At 38.4% G+C, this 27,354-nt stretch overlaps 2 protein-coding genes across 2 annotated transcripts; one reads left to right on the top strand and one right to left on the bottom strand.

The window, feature by feature from the left end:
- Positions 1–174: 174 nt before the first annotated feature.
- LOC121748259 (probable ubiquitin-conjugating enzyme E2 23) lies at positions 175–6,353 on the top strand. Its single transcript, XM_042142500.1, has 8 exons — positions 175–265; positions 1,197–3,242; positions 3,383–3,511; positions 4,135–4,605; positions 4,755–4,824; positions 4,906–5,045; positions 5,158–5,469; positions 5,688–6,353. The coding sequence occupies exons 2-8, from the start codon at positions 1,197–1,199 to the stop codon at positions 5,934–5,936; spliced, it is 3,417 nt and encodes a 1,138-aa protein (XP_041998434.1). The 5' UTR covers positions 175–265; the 3' UTR covers positions 5,937–6,353.
- Positions 6,354–10,864: 4,511 nt separating this feature from the next.
- On the bottom strand, positions 10,865–12,154 carry LOC121748900 (aquaporin PIP2-7-like). The gene is made up of 4 exons (XM_042143461.1): positions 11,798–12,154; positions 11,421–11,716; positions 11,203–11,343; positions 10,865–11,127 (listed from the first exon to the last, which is right to left on the bottom strand). Exons 1-4 carry the CDS (start codon positions 12,093–12,095, stop codon positions 11,008–11,010), a joined length of 855 nt encoding a protein of 284 aa, XP_041999395.1. The 5' UTR covers positions 12,096–12,154; the 3' UTR covers positions 10,865–11,007.
- Between the last annotated feature and the right edge of the window lie 15,200 nt (positions 12,155–27,354).

The following is a 27,354-nucleotide window of genomic DNA, read 5'->3' as shown; positions in this document are numbered from 1 at the left end:
ACTCAACTTCGATTTCACTAGAATTGTTTGTCGTACTAAAAATCAGAAAAATCGAAATTTCGTGATCAAAACTCTAAATATGCTTCTAAGGCACGCATTACCAATAATGCCCTTGACTTCACCGATATATTATCATTAAGCGGCGCGTGACGTATATATATATACACATTTCTTCTTAAATTAATAAGATCGACGTACAGAGCTGCTCGATTTTCTTCTTCCTTTTTTCAATCGATTAAAATTTTGTGTGAGCTCGATTTTTAAGGTAATCGATAGCATTATTGTCTCTATTCCTCAATTTGATGTGCAATCGATCGACAACCATTTTATCGACGCTTCTCACAATTATATAATCCATTTCTGAATTTCTATTTTTTCTGGATGTTTATAGTTTTATTTTTGGTGAATGTATTTTGGTACGGAATAGAGTCGGCTGATCTTGTTTTCGAAAAAGAAAGAGTATTTGTTTCTTCTGTTTCAGCTTCAGCTGCAAAGAAAGAGTTTTTTGGTATATGAATTTGGAGCTGGTCTAGGGATTTATGTTGTACTTAGTACATAATTTCATTGTAAACAGCTGATGATTTTTGCATTTTTTCTTTGTAGTGGTGATTAGAGTCACATCCAGTTAAGGACTGTTTAATTTGATTTCATTACTAAATTAATTGGGTGGAGTTAGTTTGAAGTTAAAGAAAAAGAAAAAAAAAAAGATGATTTGAGCTTAATCGATTCATAACTAAATGATTTTTTGTATACAGTGTATTGTAGCTGTGTTCTTTCAATGTCTTTCAGATGAAGTTGATTCTGCTAGGCTTATGAATATCTTTCTTGTTGAGTGATATGCGTTTTTCTTCAATAAGGTTGCCATGGCATTAGGTACCTTTATCACAATTCAGATAGGGAGAGGCATTTTCAACCCACTCACTTTGGGGAAAATGTATTGAACTGGTTTATAATTACCCTAATCCAACTCAACTAAATGGTAATACATATCATTTTTTAAACATTTGAGATGATGATACTTGGAGTTATAAGAAGAATTATTTCAAATTACATGGTTAGGACTATAACATATCGTAGTGGATCATAATATATGAATGGATTTAGAGAAAGTCACAGATTATGAGAAGCAAAAGCTTTTAAATGTCCTATCAACAAAAAAACATCTTTTGACTTTCTCCATGTTTTGTATTTGCTAGATGGAATCTGAGCAGAAATTTGGCATTCTGGATGCAAATACTGACCATAAAGCAACCTCAGAAGAAAGTAATTCTTCATCTTGTGGACGTAGTGGTGACCAAAACATGAGCTATGATAATAAACCTGATGAGATCCTGAAGAACTTGCAGAATGTCTCATACGTCTACAGACAAGATGTTGTCAGATGCAAAACAAAAACTCAAATTGGGATAGTGACTGAAGTTGCTGGGGATTCAGATTCAGATTCAGATAGCAGCATAACTGATGATGAAGATGAAGATGAAGATGAAGATGAGGGAGGAGTTGATAATGAAAAGGATGATGAGGCAGGTTCTAATGATGAAGGTGATTTAGAAAATGACGAAAATTCTGGGGAGAATGCTGTTGATAGTAATGAAAGTAATGACTCTAAGAACAACCCACTCACTGCAGACCAAGTTAGGGTGCTTTGGATGGATGGGGCTGAAACAACAGAAACTACTACCGACGTGGAAGTTATTGATAGAGGATTTTTACATGGAGACTATGTGGCTGCTGCTTCTGATCCAACTGGCCAAATAGGTATAGTGGTGGATGTGAATATCAATGTCGATTTATTAACACATGATGGATCTGTTATAAAGGATAAAGCATCCAGAGATCTGATGCGCATAAGAGATTTCACTATTGGGGATCATGTAGTTCTTGGGCCTTGGCTAGGTAGAATTGAAGATGTTTTTGATAATGTTACTGTTCAGTTTGATGATGGTTCTGTCTGCAGAGTGATGAAAGCTGACCCACTCCATCTTAAACCAGTTGGAAAGAATATACTAGAAGATGGACATTTCCCGTATTATCCAGGTCAACGTGTGCAGTCAAGCTCTTCATCACTTTTCAAGAATTCTCGGTGGTTATCTGGGTCATGGAAAGCTAACAAAGTACAAGGTACAGTAATCAATGTTACTGTAGGGTCAGTGTTCATTTACTGGATTGCATCTGCTGGTTATGGGCCTGATTCGGCTACTACTCCTGCTGAAGAGCAGAGTCCTAAGAACTTAAAACTACTATCTTGTTTTGCACATACAAATTGGCAGTTGGGAGATTGGTGCCTACTCCCGTCCTCCAAGGAGTCAACAGTTACAACCTTGAACAAGGGATCAGACAAAGCTGATTCCCATGATTCTACTAAGAGTGAGCATGAATTTACTGAAACAGGTGATGATTCTGATGCAGAAATGGCCACTACGGAGCAATCATCTGAGAATAATAAATCTATTGGAAATGATTTAGTCGCTTCAACTGGCCAAAATGGTGAAACATCAAAAGAAAATAAGACCTTCGCCGAAGATTCAAGCAATAGTTCAGTGCCAGCTTCAAAGGAAGTTCTCCTTCATCGCAAGAAGTTGCGTAAAGTGGTGGTTAGAAAGGACAAGAAATCCCGAAAGAAATTAGAAAATTTTGAAAGGGCTCTCTTAATTTGCAACACCAGTACAAAAGTTGATGTTGTCTGGCAGGATGGCAAGATAAAATGTGACCTGGATTCAACATCTTTAATTCCTATTGATAGTCCTGGTGATCATGAATTTGTTGCAGAACAGTATGTTGTGGAAAAAGCTGCTGACAGTGATGATGCTGTTGAGACCAGACGAGTTGGGGTTATAAAAAGTGTCGATGCAAAAGACCGGACCGCCTGTGTTAGGTGGTTGAAGCCTGTTGCAAGGGTGGAGGACCCTAGAGAATTTGATAAAGAGGAAATGGTGAGTGTTTATGAGCTAGAGGGGCACCCTGATTACGATTATTGTTATGGAGATGTAGTTGTTAGGCTGTCACCTATTTCTCTACCAGACCAAATGGATTCTCTTGTGCATTCTGTTGAAAACATGGCACTAACTCATCCGGACGAGCTGAAACAAGAAAATGGGGAGCATTATGGATGTGGAAGTACTGAAACCACACTTAATCATGATGAATCTACTGAATTTGCTGACCTCTCTTGGGTCGGGAACATCACAGGTTTGAGAGATGGTGATATAGAAGTCACATGGGCTGATGGAATGATATCAACGGTATTTCTTTTCCAGAGGATACATGAATATCTTTGTTCTACAGTTCTACTTCTTTTTTTACAAAAAATACTTCATGCTAACAGTGTTCTTGTTCTTTTTTGTGAACTCTACCTTAATGTAAAACTTTATTGGCATATCAGGTTGGTCCTCAGGCGATATATGTTGTTGGCCGGGATGATGATGAGTCCATTGCTGCTGGAAGTGATGGCGATGATGCAGCTAGCTGGGAAACAGTTGAAGATGACACAGACAGTGTCAATAATCCCGAGGTAAAGGTTATTAGCTATATTTGATTCATCCAGTAGTTGACTATATTTGCCAGCATCATAAATTGTTGTTCAATCCCTTCTTTGAGGCTTTAATTTAAGGCTGTCGGACCCTGGTACGGCACAAAGCAATTGCCAGTGAAACTATACACTAAGAAAGTTTAAGAGGTTTAGTATAGATACTTAGTACATGAATCGAGAGTATTTGATAATATAAATTCTCAAGCATATAAGTTTTCTACAAATTCTTAATGCCTACTTTTCTCTTCTACGGGATCCAAAGGAGTTGTATTAGTTACCTCAGTGCTAACAAATGGAGTCTTTGAGTCTTTCTCCTATGTAACTGGGGTATAAGAAAATACAATATGGTGAAGTGAGTGTTTCGGAATAGCCCCAGAGCAAACATTAAATTTGATTTCAGTGGCCTGAAACTCTGAAAATTAATGGATATTTGATTCGATGACCTATGTAACTGTTTCTTTTGCTGCTTTATAATATCTAAATCTCTGCATAGCAAACACTGTGTTTGGCTTCAATATGCAATCTATTACAAGTTATTATCATCAATGTTGTTCCTATGGAAGATTTTCTCTATTTATTTAAATATGTATGTTTGAAATTTTTAGGACCATGGGATGGAAAATGCAGTAGACAGCAAGCCTGAAATTGAAGATGAAACCATTAATGCAGAAAATTCTGGAAAGAATGGAGCTCTTTCACTTCCCCTAGCTGCAATTGGTTTTATGACTAGACTAGCCTCTGGAATATTTTCCAGGGGACAGAAAAATTCTGACCCGTCAGAGATAGATATACAAAATGAAGATGTTCTTCAACCTGAAGCTAAAGATCATGACGGTGGATCAAGCTCTCATAAACAGCATGATATTGATGAACGCCTTGCTAAGCTAACTAAATGCGAGGAGGAGGATCATGAGGCTGCAGAGGCCTCTGATCTGTTAGAAATCGCTGAGACGTTATGTAACTTAAAACCTCCAGAATCGAATGCTTCTGAACGTGAAGAGTTTATTTCAACATTCAAAGGTTTCGATATAGTTAGAGATCCTTTAGACCATAACTTTCTTGGTTCACAGAATCAGGTTCGTACTTCCTAGTCATGCTGGTCACGCAATATCAGAATGTAAATAATTTGTGTATTAGTTTCGAGGTTACCCAGGACAACCTTTAAAAATCTTGTCAGTTATTTCTCTGAAATTCGAGTGATAAATCCTTTTATAACATCTTGCAGAATAATTCCGCCAGGAAGTGGCTCAAGAAAGTTCAACAAGATTGGGACATTCTTCAAAATAATCTGCCGGGTATGCTCCTGATTCTCTAAGATGTTAATCTTTGTGATCATATTGGAAGCTGTCTTTATAACCTCAGTTACTGGTAATCAGAGGGTATATATGTACGCGTCTATGAAGATAGAATGGATTTATTGAGGGCTGTGATAGTTGGAGCTTATGGGACTCCTTACCAAGACGGGCTTTTCTTCTTCGATTTTCACCTTCCTCCAGAATATCCAGATGTTCCTCCTGTACGAAAACTTCTACTTATATATGTTTTTTCTTTATGGTGGTACATTTTTTTTGCCTGAAGCATGAATTTTTTATGCACGTTAATGATAATCTGATTGTATTCTTCTGCAGTCTGCATACTACCACTCTGGAGGATGGAGAATAAATCCAAATTTATACGAGGAAGGAAAGGTTTGCCTCAGTCTATTGAATACGTGGACAGGTAGAGGAAATGAGGTCTGGGATCCTTCAACATCGAGCATTCTTCAAGTACTGGTTTCACTCCAAGGCCTAGTATTAAATGCAAAGCCATATTTCAATGAAGCTGGATATGACAAACAAGTTGGAACAGCCGAAGGGGAGAAAAATTCTCTGTCCTACAATGAGAATACATTTTTATTGAATTGTAAGATGATGATGTATCTGATGCGGAGGCCCCCAAAGGTGATTAATTCAACACTTCCTCATAGTCTTCCCACTTTTTATTTCTTGTTTGGAGATCTTTTTCGATATAGTATACACTGTCCTTATCTCCCCACGTCCGTACTTCCAATTACAGTGCATTATTGCCTTCCTGCTTTCTTCGTTTTACAATGCTTGTAGGTGCTTTCATTAGAATGCTGGGAATTTTGTTGCAATGTAATGACACCAATTGTTTGCAGGATTTCGAAGAGCTTGTTCTGGAGCATTTCAGGAAGCGTGGCTCTTACATTCTCAAGGCATGTGATGCTTACATGAAAGGGAACCTCATTGGCTCGCTTGCAAAAGATGCCTCTGCCGGTGATAGTATAACCAACTCGAATTCAGTTGGTTTCAAGCTAATGCTTGCTAAAGTGTTACCGAAACTCGTATCTGCTCTGAATGATGTTGGAGCTGAGTGTCAAGAATTCGAGCATCTGGCACAGTCATAGCAGTAGTCTTAAGGTATTCTGTGCGAAACTATTGAAGTGCTACGTCAAGCATAGCACGCCTTAACTCGAGACATTGGTACCATGTTCGATGGTTTGAGAAATCCGCAAGGATTCACTCATCCAGTTGCAAAAATTTGTGAATCGACTGAAAAGTTGATCCATCTGTTTGCCATAGTTTTGAGGATTCAATTTCATTGCTCTTTGCGATTTCTTCGTCTTCGTCGACTGTACTTTGTTTCTGTTGTTAGGTAAGCTGCAGGAGGTGGAAAAGGGTGAGGGCAGTCAATTTTTTTTACAAGAACTTGAGGTTTTTTGTTGTAAAATTCAGATTGTTTGTTTCTGCTTCTGCTTGCTCAACTCATTATACTATGAAACAAAATACAATTGGACCAGTAATGAAATTTAGACATTCTTTTATTTTTACTATTGTTTTGTGCTGAAATTCCAATTTTACTGAAATTCAATTCTTTTGACCTACAAGTGTATCATTATTATTGTTGTCGTCATCAATGGTGGATTCAAGTGAGGTCGGAAAGACGACCGACCCACCACCGGAAAACTCCATTATATTCAGGTTCAATCATAGTGTTCCATTATTCAAGTTCAATCATAACGTTCTACAATTTAGATATTTAAGCAAGCTAGCTAAGGCCACTCGCAACGCGTTACGCGGGTGGCCCGTATTCCGCCACGAAGGGATGGGACGGCGGCGTGACGCGTTGCGGCGCCCCGTCTCGTCCCCAGCCCGTTCCGTGTTCTGTCACGGCATGACGAATGGCGAGACGTCTCGCCACGCGCCAAGGCGACGTGGCACGCCCCAGCACCATGCGTGACGCCCACTCGCCGGCCCACGAGTGGGCACCGTCACGCTGATGCAATAATTCATTTTTTTTAAAAAAAATCAAATTAAATAAAAATAATAATAAATAAAAATTAAAAACGATAATATTACCGTTTATAGCCGTTTTTTATTTTTTTACTCTATAAATACTCTTAATTCATCCTCATTTCACACACAACTACATATCTATTCTTCCCAAATCATCTCTCAAATCATCTCCAATTTTCATCTAACATCTCATCACAAAATGTCCGGAGACGGAAACTCCGGCGGTGGCGGCTCCGGCGGGTGGGATCTCAACGCTTTCGGCGACTAGGGGAGCATGTACATGACCGCCACAATGGCGGACACTTCCCGCATCAAGCCAGGCGTGCTCGGGCTCGGGGGGACCCCCAACTCCCTTATGGCCATGTACATGACCGCCACAATGGCGGACACTTCCGCATGACGCCCGCCCAATACCAAGCCTGACTTAACGGAATTACGTTTACGGCAGCACAACTTGGCATTCCGCCTCCTCACGGCTTCAGTGCACCTCCACCGCCTTCGGGGGATGATTCGCCGGCGGAGTAGTTTTTTTATTTTCTATAAAATTGTATTTTAAATTATGTCATTTTTATTTTTTTAGGATTTTAATTATGTCTTTTTTTATTTTTTTGAATTTTAAGTTGTATTTTTATTTTATGTTGTAATTTTATTTTATTTTTAATGAAGTGTTTTTTTTAATTGAATTTGGCTGGAAATAAAAATAAAAAATGATTGAATGAATAGTAATTTAAGGGACGGAGGGTTGCAGGTTCCGTCCCTTAGTTAAGGGATGAAGTAAAAAAGTACAATGGGGCCCGCGAATAGTAATTTAAGGGACGATTAAAGGACGGTTTAGTGCCAGCGTTGTGGATGTCCTAATAATCTATTCTATTTCTTTTTTCTATATCAAGGTAAATTCTAATTCTGTTTTCTATATCAAGGTAAACTCGATCAAGTCTTTTAATTCACGTTATCCTCTAAAAATCAATTTTTTAATTTACATCACTTTCTTAATTTCTTTGTGCCAAAATAATTTAAACATTAATTTTTTATTCTTCGTGCCAAAATAAAATTCTTCATTTGAATCGGAGTTTGTAATCCAAATCCAGCAACAAGCAGAGGCTAAGAAACTTGAAATTAATCATCAAAACCATCCAATCTTCAGAATCAAATCAACAAAAAACCATTCTTCTCAGATTCAACAAATCAAATATCGAGGCTGCATCGCTATTTTTTCGCAACACGATTCATTCATCCGCTTTTACTGATCAGATTCCGCCTCGCCAAAAACCGCGCCACCGCCGGCGTTACGGCCAACGTGATCGGCACCCTGACCGGAAAGAGCGCCTTATTAAGCAGGATCGCCATAGCCAGAGCGCCGCCGCTCGACGCCGTCGTCCGATTCTTCTCTCTCGCCGCAGTTTCCGGGAGCTGATTAGGCAATCCGATCCCCTCCAGCACGGACTCGACATCGACGTTGTTGTTCATCGCGGGTAGAGGCCGGAAACTGAGGCGGCGGAGACCGAGCAATGCACCACGATTCCTACCTTGCCGTATTTTTTTATTAGCTCTTTGAATCTCGCAGCCATTTTAGCAGTGAAATTGAATCTGGAGTGAGAGGGAAGCGAATTAGGGTTTTAGAAAAGGTTTAATTTTTGGGAAATGAGAGTAATTGTAAAAACGGGCAGAATTTTTTAATGAATATAGTGGAATTTTCTCAAATAAATTAAAGAAAAAAAGATTTTCCCCCTAATATACCTAAACAAAGTACTCACTACTTCCCACGTGACATACGGTCTTACTTTTTTTTTACCACAGGTGTTCCGAATCCGGCTTCGGCAGAATCAGATTAATCCTGCTCGACCGGGCTTGTGGAAGGTCGAAAGTCTCCCAACGGGTAGTGGGGTTTGAACCCGTGACCTCAAGTTCACCATAGCTCTGCGCTGCCAACTGCGCTACAACCCGTTGGTGAGATACAGTCTTACTTGAACATGACGTGTTCTACAAGTTCATACTTCTGTATGATAAATTTCTATGAAAATAGAAAACAAGTGGATCGATCTTAGTTGTGTGACCTGCGCGTGATTACCTGTGTCTTACGCTCACTTGTTGAACTTTGGTGATGTAGATGATCATTATTAGTTCGCATTGTTGAGCCACGACGGTCTTGCAGTTCTATGACCATACTATAAATACATTGTATGTAAAATAACACATAATTTTAGAAACTATTGGTTAATGTGTTTAAACACAAAGAACAAGTGATTGATTGTATTAAATGAATAAAGAAAATAATTTAAAGTAATAAATAAAGAAATATAAAAATGTTTAAATTGCTTTACTATTATTTTCAAAATAGTAACATGTCATCTTATTAAATTGCTTAATAAAAATATAAATATTTTAGTATATCATGTTAGTCACATGAATAAAATGTGTGATCATCTACAAAGTACTACTAGTACTAGATAAGAATGTGTCTATAAGATCTCACTTGTATATACAAATAATTTTATTTATTTAAAATCTTTATACTAGACTTGTAGTGAGTTGTACTAGATAAGATCTCACTCCTTTATATAAATAACTTAATTTATTTAAAATCTACACAGTAGTAGTACTACTAGATAAGATTATGTCTATAAGATCTCGCTAAATAATAGTAGTATATATAGTCCTATAATTTACTTTATTTTATGAAAATGGTATTTATTCTCATATTTTTTAAAGGGCATAACTTTTTCGAATATTCCAAAGTTTATGATACTTTTGAATAACACAATACGTGTAGAGTTTATCCTATTGATTAATCATCTCTTCTTATTAGCTTTCAAAAGAACAAATACATGAGGTTAGTGTCTCTCAAACGGCTTGATAATTTGGTAAAATTTCCTAAATGATACATCTTTTTATCTAAATTACTAATGTTTTATATAAAGTTGATTGTGATGCCAACTAAATGACAAGCAAAGACATTTCATTTTCCTTTAGTATATGTTGTACATTTTTGAAATTTTATTTTTTGTCTCTCCCATATAAAGTGGTCAATATTCAGTGACTCCTCTCCAGTCTCCAGAATTGCAGAGACCCTTCTAGTTTATAGTTGATACTTCTATACCATATGATGCCTTTGGATAAAGCATATTTCATTTCTTCCTAGTTAAAAATTTACACGTGGCATTCTTCTATTGGTTGGTCCATCACCAATAAAAGCTAGGATTAGATAGGCTTTCCACCTCATTCCTTCATTGTAGTCAATTTATGTCATTAAATTATTGCTAAGTTGGATGCAACTGTTAGCTACAAAAGCATGCAATATCAACTTTTCTGATTCATGCTATTAAACATGCAAATTTAGATACTACAAAAGCATGCAATATCAACTTTTCTGATTCATCCTATTAAACTTGCAAATTTAGATACATAAGGCATGCGATGCCATCTTTTCTAACGTATAGATTCAGAAAATAGAACTTGTGTAATTGCATACTAAAACAAATAAGGCCGCCGTCATCTGAATATTTGGACAGTGCAGCATACGTGGTTGTCAATTAATGACATGCGAAAGTGAATCCCAACTCCAAAGAATTTAGATGAGCTGCCTGCTGCCACATCATAAGACTGACGACAACTCCAAAAGCCGAACTTAATATACAATTTTCATGCACTCATGACTCACGATGAGATTGGTCCATCCCAAACCTACCCAAGTTCCTCATGTATAAATAATTGTTAATATAAATTATTCTTAGTGACCTCAAATCCTCATTAATTTAGTTAATGACCATTTTTTATGGGAAAAGATAGAGATTTGGAGGTCGTGTCACCCCAATAAGAGTAGTACTTTTTGGCGTTTCGATTTATCAATTATTAAAAGTCTCATTTCAATTTACAAAATGAAAAATAAGCACCACATTACATTAACGTATCTTACCCATATTTTATTGTTAAATTAATTTAAAAAATAATTATTTCGCTTAATATTTCAACCACCAACATTTTTCATATTTTATACTTGTACTTGAAATTTAAATCAACGGAAGAAAGAGAGAATGAAGCATTACATAATTTACAAAATACTTAGATCAATGATTAATACACAGGTTGAGAATTCACAGTCAAATACACACACAAATCCAAACAAATAGATAAACAAATAAATTAAACACACAATAATCATTAATCCAAATCCAATTATTCTCCTCAGTTGGTCGCGCTGCTCCTGAACGATCCCAACGCCTTGATCGCCGCGGCCCTCAATATATACTGGTGGTACGCCGCTGCCGCCGCCGCTCCCACCATCGGCCCCACCCAGAATATCCACTGCAATCCACAATCAATCAAAAAATCAAAATCAAAATCAAAATCAAAACTTTAATCTACACTCAAAACCCTTACATGATCATCCCACACTTTCCCGTTGTTGTATATCACCGCCGCCCCAAAGCTCCTAGCCGGATTAATCCCGGTTCCGGTGATCGGAATCGTCGCCAAATGCACCATGAAAACCGCAAATCCGATCGGCAGCGGCGCCAAAACCTAAAATTGAAACAAAATCAACACCTAATCAACTTCAATTTTTACAATTGAATTGAAGAAAAAGAAGAAGAGGTTACCGGCACGTGAGAGTCACGCGCGCTCCTCTTCGGATCGGTGGCGGAGAAGACGGTGTAGACGAGCACAAAAGTGCCGATGATTTCAGCTCCGAGCGCCGTTCCGTTATTGTACCCTGTGTTAACGGAGTTAGCTCCGCCGCCGAGCCTGTTGTAGAAGCTTCTCATGAAAGCCTTCACCAAACCCACGCCGCAGATGGCGCCCAAGCTCTGAGCCACTATGTACGCCACGGCCCGAATAAGAGACACCTTCCGGGCCAGGAAAAGCCCGAACGTCACCGCAGGGTTGATGTGTCCACCTGAATTTTGGTCACAGTTAGGGTTTCGAAATTTGGGGATTTTGTTAGGGTTTTGGGGGAAATGAAATTAATTAACGAAACCTGAGATGCCGGCGGTGCAGTAGACGAGGATGAAGATCATGCCGCCGAAGGCCCAGGCGATGCCGAGGATGCCGACGCCGTCGCAGTGGTCGGCGGTGCTGAGCTTCTTGTGGCCGATGACGGTGGCGACGGTGACGTAGAGGAAGAGGAGGGTGGCGATGAACTCGGCGATTAAGGCGCGGTAGAAGGACCAGAGCTTGAGCTCGCCGAAGTCGAGGAGCGGCGCGGGGGGAGGGTCCTCGTAGTCCTTGCCGTGGTGGTGGTGCGCCGCCGCCTCTTCGCTCAGTTCCTTCGTCATCTCTGCTTTGCTTCTCTCTCTCTCTCTCTTCTTCAGTTGGTGAAGTCTGGTTTTCAGCTGAAGGGGAGTTTATAAGAGTGGAGAAAGAGAGTGTATTACTATTACACACTGAAATTTGCTACAGTAGTGTTTTATTTTTCTTATTTATCAATATGTAATTATTATTATTTTTATTATAAAATTGTACTCCAGTATTTGCCATTCACTAACTATATTTCAATTTTTTGAGTACCATTATTAGTTTTAGGGAAAAAGATCAAACTTATTTTGATTTTTAGTGATTTTATTAATTCTATCTAAAATAACAGTAGTAGATAAATTTATCAGTTCAATTTAAATTTTTAGTAATCGTCTATTTAAGTTTTTCCAACCTATTAATTAATTAATTATTTATTTAAACAATTAGTTTAATCAATTATTATTTATTTCTTACGTAAAATAAAAATCAATAATATTCACATATACAGTCTCTTTTAATTAAATAAGTCATCTTTATACAACATTATTTCATGATTTGGAATGGAATTTAAATAATAAAATTTGATATAAATAGAAACGATTTGGATAAAATTGGTAAGTTGTAAAAATAATGCTATCTCTATATAATATCAAGCATAAATTTTAATGTAAATTTGATTAAATATGAGTAAGATAGAGAAAAAAGTAACTGGAGTTTTGTGAGTGGAAGTTATATGAACTCACTTCATTAGATAGATAAACTTATTTAAAATAGAAAATGATACAATTTTGTAGATATCAAAGAAGAGAAAATCAAGATTATTGATTATGGACTTAAGAAATTAGAATTAATTCAAGTATAAAATATTATAAAATAATATAAAAATTTCAAAGTTGAGACAAGTTTTTATAGTATGACTAAAATGTAGATTCAATAATTCATTATTTTGATTAGAGTGAACTACATAAATGGTACTTGATCTTTCACTTTCACTTTCACACATAAATGATACATGATCTTTATTTTATATCGTTTTTTTTACCTATAAATCTCATTTTTGGTATATATAAAGATAAAGTACCAAAAATGTGATTATTAGTAAGAAGATGAAAACATTTTCCAAATATTTATGGTTAGTAACAGTGACCATGATTGGATAAGCATAGCCTATTTTGGGATATAATTATTGGAACCAATAGCTGTGTACAAGAATTTTTTGGGGGTAATAATTGATTAAACAAACATAAATGGAGCCTACTTGTCGAAGATCAAGTATATCTTATTAGCTCAAAAGTAAATATTTATTCTTTTCTTTAAAGAAAAAACTATTTATGTCCTTTAATTATTGCAATTTGGCAACCTCATATAATGTTATGAAAGTTTCAGTAATGTTGCCTGTGTTTGGGATAATTTAATGATTTCAGAAATATTCTGCCATTTTACTACACTCTGTTATCCTTTCAAACTTATATTATGCTTCTTTTGCAATAATAGAATAGGAGTAATTAAATTTAATTTAAAAATTGTCGTGAAAATACATAAAGACTTATTACAGATGTTCCACAACGACAACAATGAAGTGGAAGGATCCAATACGCCCACATAAAATCAAAAAGTATTCATTGGAGGGAAGGAAGCTCCTCTTGACAATAAGTATCACAAATACATGCAGGGACGGATCCAAGAATGTAAATGGAAGCGGGCAAAATTATATGTATAGGAAATCTGAGGATTTAAGAAGGGGCAAATATAAAGAAATTTTAAAAATTTATTTGCAAAATTATTAAATAAAATAGTATATATCAATATATTTGATAGAAAAAATCATCCATGATACTCGATTAAACATTGGTCCTGAATAATTTGCTTACGGTATAATTATCTTAAAAAAATAGCCTCCTTTTATAAGAACATCCACAATGGCGGCGAGCGGACCGGCTAGCTGATCTCCGGCGCTCACCGGTTCGCTCGCCGAACCATTGTAACCGGCGAGCGCCATTTCGGCGAAAAATCGGCGAGCGCACGCCGATTCGCGAGCGCTGGGCGATGAGCTCGCCGATCTGCTCGCAGCCATTGCAGGCTCCGGACCGCCGAGCGATTAGCGAGCGGATTTTTTTTTAAAATTTTCGAAACACTATATATACGCGCTTTGCACGTCATTTTCATTCGCACCGCTTGTTTTAACGAGTACTCTATCTATCTAAATTTCTAAACAAAATCAACAACGTGAAATGGAGAACAACAACGAAGGTACTCCAATGACGAGCGGGTCTCAAACTCCCCGGGTACCCGTGGGTAGACATGCCCACCGGTTCCGGTTCCGGCGGTTAACCGCCGAACCGGAACCGGCGGTTCCGGAACCGGAACCGGAACCGGCGCAATATTCCCGAACCGGAACCGTCGCAATTCGGTTCGCGGTCCGGTTCAGGTTCAAGATATTTCGAACCGGAACCGTCACCGAACCGGCGGTTCGGGACGGTTCGGAACCGGCGGTTAACCGTGGAACCGCCGGTTCCGGCGCTTAAATCGAGGCAGGGGGATGGGGGCCGGTGGTGATCTTCAAAACCGGTCGAAACCGCCGGTTTTCCGGCGGTTAACCGGAAAAACCGGCGGTTAACCGCCGGTTTAGTGGCTTTCGAGGCGGCGCGGAGCACGAGGCGACAATGGAGCAGCTTTTGCAGACGGTTCGTTGACCGAACCGGCGGTTTTATTTCGGAAACCGGCGGTTCCGCCGGTTCCGGCGGTTTTCCGCCAAAACCACCGGTTTTGTGAAAATTCAAATTTTTTTTTTTAAAATTTCAAATTCGAATTCTTCCATTTTCCCCCTCATTTTTTTCTATAAATACCCCCCTCTATCCTCATTTACATTCACCCCACTCTTGTGTTAATAAGAGTTTCTCTCTTCAATCTCTCAATTCTCTCTCTTTGTCTCCAATTTCTCATTTGTGCTATTGTGCTTCCATTTAATTACGCAATTGCTACTCTTATTACGCATTGTTATACACTTATACAGTTATACTTGTTCCCGTAGTTCTATAAGTTGTCTTTCTTTCTCAATTACTAAAACAAAAAAAAATATATTATTCCATATTCCATTTCATTTTTTTTTAAATTTACCTTCCGAGTCCGACGAGGCGACGAGCCGACGCCCGACGACACTTGTAAATTATATTACATTGTTGTATGTTGTTGTATTGTATACTTATGTATTGTAAATTGTAATGTATCGTTGTCCGTTACAACTCAAAATCAATAAAATTTATTTCATTTTCTCCTTATTCGTCTTATTTGTGCTTGAATTATGCATTGTCTTGTTCCGATTTGTTGTATAAAGCCAAATTTCAAATTAAAAAAAAAAAAAAAATAATAATTGAACCGGCGAAACCGCCGGTTCAAAAACCGGAACCGCCAAAACCGCCGGAAAACCGGCGGTTCCGAACCGGAACCGGAACCGCCCGGTTTTCGAACCGGAACCGGAACCGTGAAATAGCCTCACGGTCCGGTTCCGGTTCCGCTTCCGCCAAAACCGGAACCGGCGGTTCCGAACCGGAACCGCCGGTTTTCGAACCGTGGGCATCTCTACCCGTGGGAGGTGGATGGGGTCCGATGCCCGGGTACTACAACATGTACCCGTACTCAGATGGTCAAGATCTTAGCCGATTGGAAGGTGGCAGAGGACCCCGAGGAGAAGAGCTTTCTTCACGCATTGCTCGTGAGCATGCGTGACCATTTGAAGACCGGGGGGCACGGGGGGGTACCGGCGGCGACGGAGGTGGCGACGGAGACGAGGAGTGAGGCGGAGGTCGGGTTTTTTTATAAATAATGTAATTTTTTTTTAAATTAATGTATTTTTTTAATGTATTTTTTTAATTTAAATAATATTATTGAATTTTCCCATATCTGTGTCGTAAATTTAATTTCGTATTTTATGTGATTGTCACTTATTTGTTTTATATAATTAGGAGTGATGTGACTAGGCTATTGTTGGACTATTTGCTTGTCCTGATGATATGACAGGAGGATTTTTAGTGCTGATAATGTGGTAGGAGGAGTTTGTGGCTGAGCTATGACTGAGCTATAACTGGGCGAAAGCAATCGTGGATGCTCATCTGTCCTTCTTTTCGCTGTGGGCGGGTCCATACATCGCAGCCAAACCAACGGTTACATGTCCTTTTGCATTTCAGTCCCTCATCTTTCCTTCTTTTCGCCAATCATCCCATCCCATCTTTATTTTTTCACTCAAATTCAAAATACAATTACTGTACTGTATTTTATTTATTTTACGTAAATGCTTACTTTATGTTTATGCTATTCATATTAAAATCGTAATGTTTTTGGAAAAACTGAATATATTATAAGCCACTCAAGTGCTCAACTATCACGTAATATCTACGGTAGCGTTTGATATAAACATTGCCTAAGTAATAATTGATCATGTAGTTAAACTTGTGATTGATTATTTAAAAGCCAAAATTGTAACACAAATTCAAACAATGGTCTCGTATAAGATAATTACTTTTTAGTAGGGAAAAGAGATACAAAAGGTAATGATTGTATAAAATTATTACTACTAGTATTATTTATGTTTATATATAACTTTTTGATCTTTCCATCCCATGGTCTCACTACAATTCTACAAATATACTCAAAATTAGTTGATGTATTTTATTCTGAAGGCCTTTGTTATTGGCTTAAGCAAATGTAATGATGTCAAATTAGACAAATGAATGTGTTGTTGGAAAGATAGGAATGTTTATCATTATTACGCAAGAGGAATTTAGATGAATGTGGATGTGTGACCTATGTCCTACCACATTAATTAGATTAATTTGTTCGAGAAACAAAAAATACATAGTAAAATAAAGAAATTCTCAAAGCCGAAATTGACAAAATTAACATAAGAAACTAGATTGGAATAGAAACAACGGCAAAAACAACGAAATTAGGTAAACAAAAACAAATATTATATGATCCAAAATCACTACATAATAAAACCGATTAATGAATACAGGAAATCTGATATAAAAGAACAACACACATCCTGACATTATTTATCAATCTTATATGTGATTTTACAATAACTCAAACCCAATTAATAATATTCCAAACAACAATCACAACACATAAAATAAAATTTTCACCAAACAAAATTACAATAACAAAACACACAAAACACTTTTTTTCCAACAGGAGAATCAATTTTACCTTGACCTAAATCTTACTCAAGGATGTGTATAAATACTAGGAGTAGTACTTGGTTTAAAAAGAAAGACAAAAAAAAGGACAAAGGACAAAGAAGTTTCACTCACCAACAAAAATAAAAATTTAAAATTGAATAAAAATAGAATAAAAAATAAACATTAATATTAAATAAAAATATAATAAAATTAAAAAACTATTGTCATATAAGATAAAAATTCCATTTTGAAATGAATAAAATCCAAAGTATCCAAGTTTCGATTTTGGTTTCATTAAATCTCCATACCACATTCTTCTACTTTTCCCCCATATGTTACTCATTATTTAACAAATTTATAGATCTGTTCAATTTTTAGTTAAATTTATTACTCCATTTTATTATTAAGTGGTTAATTTTACCTAATCAATAATATAGTATATTTATGAAATTAGTTTTTATGTAATAAATTGCAATTTATTAGCCTTACTATGTATAGTAGGGTGTCCCACTTCATATGCTTTAATAGCGAATCGTGTTTAAATTTTCAATCTTATCATTATACTCCTACTATTTTTCTAAAGAAAGATAATATACAAAAACAAATTATTATAAGTTGATCATATAATATAAAATTCAATGTAAAACTTGTAAAGATCATGTGACAAACAGCTGGCAGCGTCATGTTTTCTTTAATAATAAGTGGATGTAATATTGTGGAAAGTGCTTTTAGTGAACGATTGGAAAATAAATTGTGATCTAGTTTAAAATTTAAGTACTATGAATCTACCTTACCCACCACAAAAGCTAAATGCTCTCATAATTATTTCTATACTTTCTTTGTTCGGAAATAGGTGTGAGTGTCCATATTTTTTTTATTTCGATATATTTACTATTATTACTAAGATTCCACTTTTACTATAAATAATCATTAAAATTATATTTCAATAATTTATTTAAATTGTATTTTATTTTAAAAAATAAGACACGCATTTTATAAAACAATTTCAAAAGAAGATAGATATTTAGTTTCTCCAATCCCACCATCCAAATAGGAAATAAAATTAGCTCAGATGATACTTTCTCATTAGTTTGATGTGTTTCTTATGAGTGTATAAATTAACAAATGATTATTTAGTGAATTAAATGAAGAAAGAGAAAATAAAAAAATTAGTAATATATTACTTTTCGTGTTAAAGAGAAATGTGTTAATCACAATAAAATAATTGAAAAATGAATATAACTCGACTATAATAGCAGAGAAGTACTACTAGCATAATTTATCAAGAAGGGACTTGGAATATTTCAAATTTGCGACTCATAAAAAAAACAAGAAATTAGCATATAGTACTAAGGAGTAGGGTTAATTATAGTCTAAAATGTGTACATTTCAATATAGCTGCAAAATGGCCCAACCTTTGAAAAACATAGTTGCAAAAAAGGGCTGGCTTTCTTATAGAGATATATATTTAAACTAGCTTTCAGATTTGTACAGCTTTACATATCAAATAACATATTTATACATCAAATCAAAATATCAACTAATGCACTCTCCCTCTTTATTGCATAATTGATGAATCCGCGAATTTTTGATGATGATGAATGCAGGAAAAATGCAGATCACGACACAATGAATTTACGTGGTTCGATTTACTGAGGTAAATCTACGTCCACGGGAAGAAAAGAGGGCAGAGTTGTATTGCTTGATCTGTTTTCTACAGCTTACAATACAGACTTGCTATTTGATCTTTTATCTCTAGAGAGCTTAACAGAACTTAACCCTTTTCTATCTGATCTAAGTTCTATTTATACATTGAACCAAGATCGTGGCATGCAGCACCATTTACTAGGCAGTGGATGTCGTGGAGATCGTGGCGATCTTGCATGGGTCCACTATCCTGCATGAGTTAATGACTGCTTGACACCACTAAATAGATCGTGGGTGTAGTGGAGGTGGAAATCCTGCATGAGTCCACTATCTCCTAGTTCGGTCGAATACTGAGACCGAACTGCTGAATTATTGCCGAGCAGCTTTTGCCGATCTGAGAGTAGAGCTTGATGCCGACCTGAGAGCAGAGTTTGATTGGTTGGCTTTTACCGAGCTGTAGGCTGGGGCCGAACTCTTTGGTTGTGCCGAACTGAACTCTTTAGTCATGCCGGACTGATACTCTTTAGTCATGCCGAACTGATACTCTTTCTTGGGCTTTAGGCTGATGGGCTTTACTGCTGTTGGGCTTGTTTAGTACGTACTCCATCACTACCCCCCCCGAAAAGCGAAGTGAATCACTTCGGCATTCTGGATAAAGGTACGGGGTAAGTTGATGTTTGTCCTCGGTCTGATGAAGTGAACTCTTCTTTGACCGGACTTGGTTTGTGTCCTAATTTGGCGAGTTTTATCGCTCGGATCGGACTTTCCGTTGTCCTAATTTGGGGATCGGACTTTCCCTTGTCCTAATTCGGCGAGTTTTATCGCGTGGATCGGACTTTCCCTTGTCCTAATTCAGGCAAGTTTTATCGCGTGAATCGGACTTTTGTTGCAGTTCGTTTCAGACGAAGTGCTTGATTTTTAAGCCGAATTGTGGTCTTGTATCCTCTTTAGAAGCTTGGACTTCACAATCGTTGGCTTATTGCAGTTCGTTTCAGACGAAGTGCTTGTTTCTTAAGCGGAATTGTGGTCTTGTATCCTCTTTAGAAGCTTTGACTCACAATCGTTGGCTTATTGCAGCTCGTTTTAGACGAACTGCTTGTTTAAGCTGAATTGTGGTCTTGTATCCTCTTTAGAAGCTTTGACTCACAATCGTTGGCTTGTATATGTTCTAAGAAGGGGATCAGCCTTCGAAGAACAAGATACCTCAGTAACATTTGTAAGAGACGACACGCACAGAGACAGACAAAACACACAGACAAAACGCACAGAGACAAACAAAGACCAAGCAAACCAAAGAAAGCACAAAGACCAAGCAAACCAAAGAAAGCACATTGACCGAACAGGACTCAAGACTGACTGACCGGACTGTCTCTTACAAATGGAACTTCTTGAGGTTGGAAATGTGCCATGTTCGGGGTACCTGTTCTCCTGACATGTGAGCCAATTTGTAAGACCCTTTGCCGAGGACTTCTGACACCCGATACGGACCTTCCCATGTGGGTTCGAGCTTGCCCAGCTTTTCTGCTCGGCTTACTTCGTTGTTTCTCAAGACGAGATCTCCCACTTGAAATTGCAGCTTCTTCACCCTTTGGTTGTAATACCGGGCTACTTGCTCCTTGTACTTGGCTGCTTTTATGCATGCCAATTCTCTTCTTTCTTCGGCAAGATCTAGCTCGGCTCTTAGTCCGTCGTCATTCATTTCTGCTGAGAAGTTTAGAGTTCGGGGACTGGGTATGCCGATCTCCACCGGAATCACGGCTTCAGTGCCGTACACAAGACTGTACGGAGTTTCACCGTTGGAGGTTGTGGGTGTAGTTCGGTAGGACCATAGGACTTGAGGGAGATTTTCTACCCAGTCCTTTGGCTTGTTCTAACCGAGCTTTTAACCCTTTCACCAGGATACGATTTGTTACCTCCGTTTGTCCGTTTGCTTGTGGATGAGAGACCGAAGTGAACCGCTGTTGAATATTCAGCTCTTGGCACCAATTCTTGAACGTCTTGTCGGTGAACTGAGTCCCGTTATCCGAGATGAGGATGTGGGGTATGCCAAATCGGCACACTATGTTCTTCCAGACGAAATCCAATGCCTTTGAGCGCGTTATCGCAACTAATGGTTCAGCCTCCACCCACTTCGTGAAGTAGTCCACGGCAACGATAAGGAATTTCATTTGCCGAGGAGCTTGAGGAAGTGGTCCCACTATGTCTATGCCCCATTGCATGAAAGGCCAAGGGCTTTGCATAGTGTATAGATCGGTCTGCGGCATCCTTGGGACATTTGCATGAATTTGGCACTTCGTACACTTCTTGACGAGCTGCACTGCCTCTTGTACCATGGTTGGCCAATAATATCCCCATCTCAGAACTTTTTTAGCTAAAGCTCTGGCTCCGATGTGGCTACCGCACGATCCTTCATGAACTTCTTTGAGGATGTAGTCCGTCTCTTCTGGCCCTATACATCGTAATAACGGCTGAAGGTAGGACTTTCTGTATAAGACTCCTCCATGAAGTTCGTACCGAAGTGCTCGGCATGTGATTTTCCGAGCTTCTCTCTTATCCTCGGGCAATTGTCCTTGATCCAGATACTGCAAGATCGGCGTCATCCAGTTCGGCGAGCTGGATACTGAATGTACCTCGGCTTCATCAATGCTTCGATGCATTAATTCTTCCGCCTTTGAGCTCGGATCTGAGGCCAACTTACTTAAGGTATCTGCTCGGCTATTTTCCGCTCTAGGAATGCGGATTATCCGAAAATAGGAGAAACTTCGGCTGATGCTTTGCGCTTTGTCCAAATACTTCTTCATTCTCTCGTCACGAGCTTCACTTGTACCCAACATGTGATTTACTATGACTTGTGAATCACAATGGACTTTGAGAGATTTGACGAGCAGACTTTGCGCTAACTGGAGTCCGGCCAGGAGGGCTTCGTACTCGGCTTCATTATTAGTAGTGGGGAATAGGAACCGAAGTGAGTAGGTTACCTCGTGTCCGTCGGGAGCGACAAGTAAAATACCAGCTCCACTTCCCATCTTGTTTGAAGCTCCATCTACGAATCCGCTCCAGCAGTCCGGCGGCTCTACTTCGGATTCCAAGGGCTGTGCTAGTTCGGCATTGGCAGAATTTTTCTGTTCGGCAATATTTAACCGATGAGTGATTACCTCGGGGGGCACTCCGGTCATGTCCAACGGAGACCATGCAAAGACATCTTTGTACTCCTTGAGGAGCTGAATGGTCTTTTCCCGGAGTAGAGGCGTTCCTGCGAAGCCGATCTTGACCGTTCTGGATGGATCATCTTCGTATAACTGAACGGTCATTGAGTTCGGCTCTGAAGTGACTTCGGTCATCTCGCTTGCCTCTGACTCCGGTTGCTGTGATTGCTATGCTTGATGGTGCCGAACTGATTGTTCGGCACTTTTAAGCGCAATCTGCAGACATTCTTTTGCTCTCTTTTGATCACCTCGGATGACCGCTATCCCACCTTTAGTGGGGATCTTGATGGTGAGGTGATAAGTAGAGCAAACGGCCCGAACTGTGTTGAGCCAGTCTCTCCCCAGGATGATGTTGTACGGGGACCGAGCTTTCACCACAAAGAACTCGATCATCGTATTGGAGCTTGTAGGCGCTTTTCCCACCGTGATCGGAAGGCTGATAATACCTTCAGGGCGGGTGTCCTCCTGGGCGAAACTTTTCAGAGGAAGTGGAGCCGGACTGAGCCGAGCTGGATCCACTTCCATTTTATCGAAACATTCTTTAAAAAGAATGCTGACTGACGCTCCTGTATCCACAAATACTCTGTGGATCAGTTTGTTTGCCACTCCGGCTTGAATGACAATAGCGTCTTGGTGAGGAGAGATGGCTGGGACGGGATCGGCATCTGAAAATGTAATCACTTCGTCTTTCTTCAGCCTTTTATGTGTTGGCTCCTCTTGATTGGAACCTCTGCGTTCTGCTTTTAGAGACGACTTAGTCTTCCCGGCAGGGAGAGCATCAATAGTCTGGATTACTCCATCATATTGCGGCTCGTCGTCGTCTTCGGGATCCTCATGCCTTTTCGGATCCTGAGGATTGCAGTTCGCACCTCTCTGCCTTTTGTTCTTTTTCGGCTGCTTGCTTTGGTATTTTTTTAACGTTCCTGTTTTCACAAGAACATCAATACCTGCAGCCAAATTTCGGCACTCCTCGGTATCGTGACCGTGGGCTTGATGGAAGGAGCAATATTGATCCTGAGGTCGCCGCGCGGCTGATTTCGTCATCCGCTTTGGTTTTTCGAACATATCGGAATGTAGTTCGAAAATTTCCGCTCTTGACTTGTTTAATGGTACGAACTGAGCGGGCGGCTTCTCAGGATTGAGACGTGGCCCCAATCTGCCTTGTACCGGTGCCCTTTGAATTCTTTCAAAAGGAGTTCGGCGAGGAAGCACCTGGCCGCTTTGATCGGGCTTCTTTTTCTCTTCTCGGGATGAGCTGTCTAAAGACCGTTTTCGACGGTCTGCCTCATCCGCACGGGAAAACTGGTCCGCAATGTCCCACATTTCTTGAGCTGTTTGCGGACCGCACTCCACGAGCTTTCTGTAGAGAGCTCCGGGCAGGATTCCATTTTGGAATGCCGAAATGACAAGTAGATCGTTGAGATCATCTACTTGTAGGCATTCCTTGTGGAATCTCGTCATGAAGTCGCTGATCTTTTCGTCGCGACCTTGACGTATAGAAAGCAGCTGAGCCGAAGTGATCCGGGCTTCCGCTTTCTGAAAGAACCTCCTGTGGAAAGCATCCATTAGATCTCGGTAAGATCTAATGCTGCCTTGGGGGAGGCTATCGAACCACCTTCTCGCGTTCCCGATAAGAAGCTCGGGGAACAGCTTGCACATATGGACCTCATTGAGACCCTGGTTCGCCATATTATACTGATAGCGTCCCAAGAAGTCATGAGGATCCACTAGCCCGTCATAAGTCATTGACGGTGTCCGGTAGTTCCGCGGCAAAGGAGTTCGGGTGATATCGTCCGAGAACGGAGTCTTTAATGCTCCGTACATGGCGAACCCGATATTTCTTCGGTACGGAGGAGATGGAGTTCTCCTGTGGTTCCGGTACCGAGGAGGAACAGGAACATGTCGGGGTTGAGGATTCTTTCTCCTGGAAGACACGTATTTTATAAAACAATTTCAAAAGAAGATAGATATTTAGTTTCTCCAATCCCACCATCCAAATAGGAAATAAAATTAGCTCAGATGATACTTTCTCATTAGTTTGATGTGTTTCTTATGAGTGTATAAATTAACAAATGATTATTTAGTGAATTAAATGAAGAAAGAGAAAATAAAAAAATTAGTAATATATTACTTTTCGTGTTAAAGAGAAATGTGTTAATCACAATAAAATAATTGAAAAATGAATATAACTCGACTATAATAGCAGAGAAGTACTACTAGCATAATTTATCAAGAAGGGACTTGGAATATTTCAAATTTGCGACTCATAAAAAAAACAAGAAATTAGCATATAGTACTAAGGAGTAGGGTTAATTATAGTCTAAAATGTGTACATTTCAATATAGCTGCAAAATGGCCCAACCTTTGAAAAACATAGTTGCAAAAAAGGGCTGGCTTTCTTATAGAGATATATATTTAAACTAGCTTTCAGATTTGTACAGCTTTACATATCAAATAACATATTTATACATCAAATCAAAATATCAACTAATGCACTCTCCCTCTTTATTGCATAATTGATGAATCCGCGAATTTTTGATGATGATGAATGCAGGAAAAATGCAGATCACGACACAATGAATTTACGTGGTTCGATTTACTGAGGTAAATCTACGTCCACGGGAAGAAAAGAGGGCAGAGTTGTATTGCTTGATCTGTTTTCTACAGCTTACAATACAGACTTGCTATTTGATCTTTTATCTCTAGAGAGCTTAACAGAACTTAACCCTTTTCTATCTGATCTAAGTTCTATTTATACATTGAACCAAGATCGTGGCATGCAGCACCATTTACTAGGCAGTGGATGTCGTGGAGATCGTGGCGATCTTGCATGGGTCCACTATCCTGCATGAGTTAATGACTGCTTGACACCACTAAATAGATCGTGGGTGTAGTGGAGGTGGAAATCCTGCATGAGTCCACTATCTCCTAGTTCGGTCGAATACTGAGACCGAACTGCTGAATTATTGCCGAGCAGCTTTTGCCGATCTGAGAGTAGAGCTTGATGCCGACCTGAGAGCAGAGTTTGATTGGTTGGCTTTTACCGAGCTGTAGGCTGGGGCCGAACTCTTTGGTTGTGCCGAACTGAACTCTTTAGTCATGCCGGACTGATACTCTTTAGTCATGCCGAACTGATACTCTTTCTTGGACTTTAGGCTGATGGGCTTTACTGCTGTTGGGCTTGTTTAGTACGTACTCCATCAATAATGCTATAGAATCAAGAAAGAAAAGCAAGAACGAGCTATGATTGCAACGAAGTAAAGAACGTGATTTGTGAAGTAGTATGGAGTAACACTGGTAGTTTTTGAGAAAACTACGAAAACTCTTATTCAAATTTGATGGAACTGATACATTTTTAATCTCTACTAACTTCAAGAAGAAGTAGTATATATGTAATGCAGCGAATACAACATAACTGCTCTCAACAAACTATTGAGCTACACTAAGACTTCACAACTAACTATAACCGAAAGAGGTTATGAGCTCCAACGGCTCTATCTTGATCCAGCAGCGGTTCTCTCTTGATCAAGCTGTAGTTATGGTTCTCTCTTGATCAAGCTATAGCTGAGCTCGTGGGTTCACTCTTACACATAAAATAAACTAATAGTAGCAATAAGGTAAATTGTCCTAGATTGTCTTTAACGGGCAAAAATCAATTTAATTAGTCTAAATACGGTGACATTCGACTGGTTGATGAAATAATAGAAAGATATAAATAAACAAAATAAAATGTGATTCATCTAAGATTAAATTAGTCATAGATGAAATGGATAATTATGAGATATATTATAGTTTTAGCAATATAGAGATGGACCAATATACAATATCACAGACAAACTAATAAAAAAAAATTGAACAAGAAATTAGAGTAGACACGACCTCTAGTTAGGAATAAACACGAAAATTGAACCACCAATATGTGTACTACTATTATTTATCTCGATCAATGAGCTCAAAGTGTCACAGTAGCTCGATATTTTTTTTGTTTTTTTATTAAACCAAGGATATTCGTTAATCAATCTAGTGACTATTTCTCGTGTTGATTTGTGGACTCTCAAAAGGTGGGACAATAACTGATTCAAGGATTTAAGATCGCTTTGTATATTCAAAAGCACACATTGATTTACTAACCATATATTTAAGGATAAATGAGTTACATATGATTTCACATTTGACTATACATACCCCTTAGACTAGCTCATAAATTTATTGGGTCTTTGGGCCCAGACAACAATACATAGTTTGTTGGGCCAAATCCACTATCATAAAGTAAGAAATAAATAAATAAATAAATAAAAATGTTTATTTTTCAACTCGTTCAAACAATGTGCTATTTTAATTATTTAAAATCATGAATAAAAGTTGCTCATTTATTCCCATGATCATAACTATTCTAAGTTTCTAACTCCTGACCAATTAATTTTGATTATAACTAAGTCGTGCTTATTCTTTGTTAGAAGTTCAAATAATGTGGATATGAGTCTATTAAGAATCATCAATTTACTTTTCTCCCTAGCTTATAGTAAAACTCTAATACAATAGTACTTTTTTGCAATCAATTTTTGGAACTAAGATTAATAATTGTTCTTTGTTTTATTTAATAATTCTAATAATAAAATTTAAGTGTTCAATAATTATGATTTAGTTTTTGTTGCAATTTATAATTATTTATGACAATCAAAACTTATAAAATAAAATAACCAACAAATAAATTAAAAGCAAAAGAAAAAAAATGAAATAAATCTATATAAAAAAAGAAAATAAACTCAATTAAAAGTAAGAAAAACATAAATCTCCAGCAGAACCGCAAACCATAAAATAGCCATGATACAAGACCGCACGCGATTCCCACGGCTGGTAGAGATGCTCAAGGTTTACGGTTCGGGCGTTTAACCGCAAAACCGTAACCGAAACCGTGAGATTTAAATGGAACCGAAACTGTTACTTTTGGAACCGTGGTTCGATTCAGGTTCCAAAATTTTGGAAAATCGTGTCGAAACCCCCGGTTCCGGACGGTTCTAGACGAACTGTGGAAAACCGCTGAAAATCGGCGGTTCAAAACCGTGAAAATCGTAAAAAATTGCCGGAAAATTGGCGGTTCCGAAGCAAAACCGTAACCGCGAAACACCCTCGCAGTTTGGTTCCGGTTCGACAATTTCTAAACCGGAACCGGCGGTTCTGGAACCGTGGGTATCTATAACCGCTGGCACCAGCACGAAATAAGGTTCGATTGTGGATGGTGTTAGTATTAATATATAGAGTGCAACAAC

Source organism: Salvia splendens, chromosome 9 (assembly GCF_004379255.2).
Source record: "Salvia splendens isolate huo1 chromosome 9, SspV2, whole genome shotgun sequence".
Lineage (NCBI taxonomy): Eukaryota > Viridiplantae > Streptophyta > Magnoliopsida > Lamiales > Lamiaceae > Salvia > Salvia splendens.
This window is presented reverse-complemented; position numbering and strand designations above follow the sequence as displayed.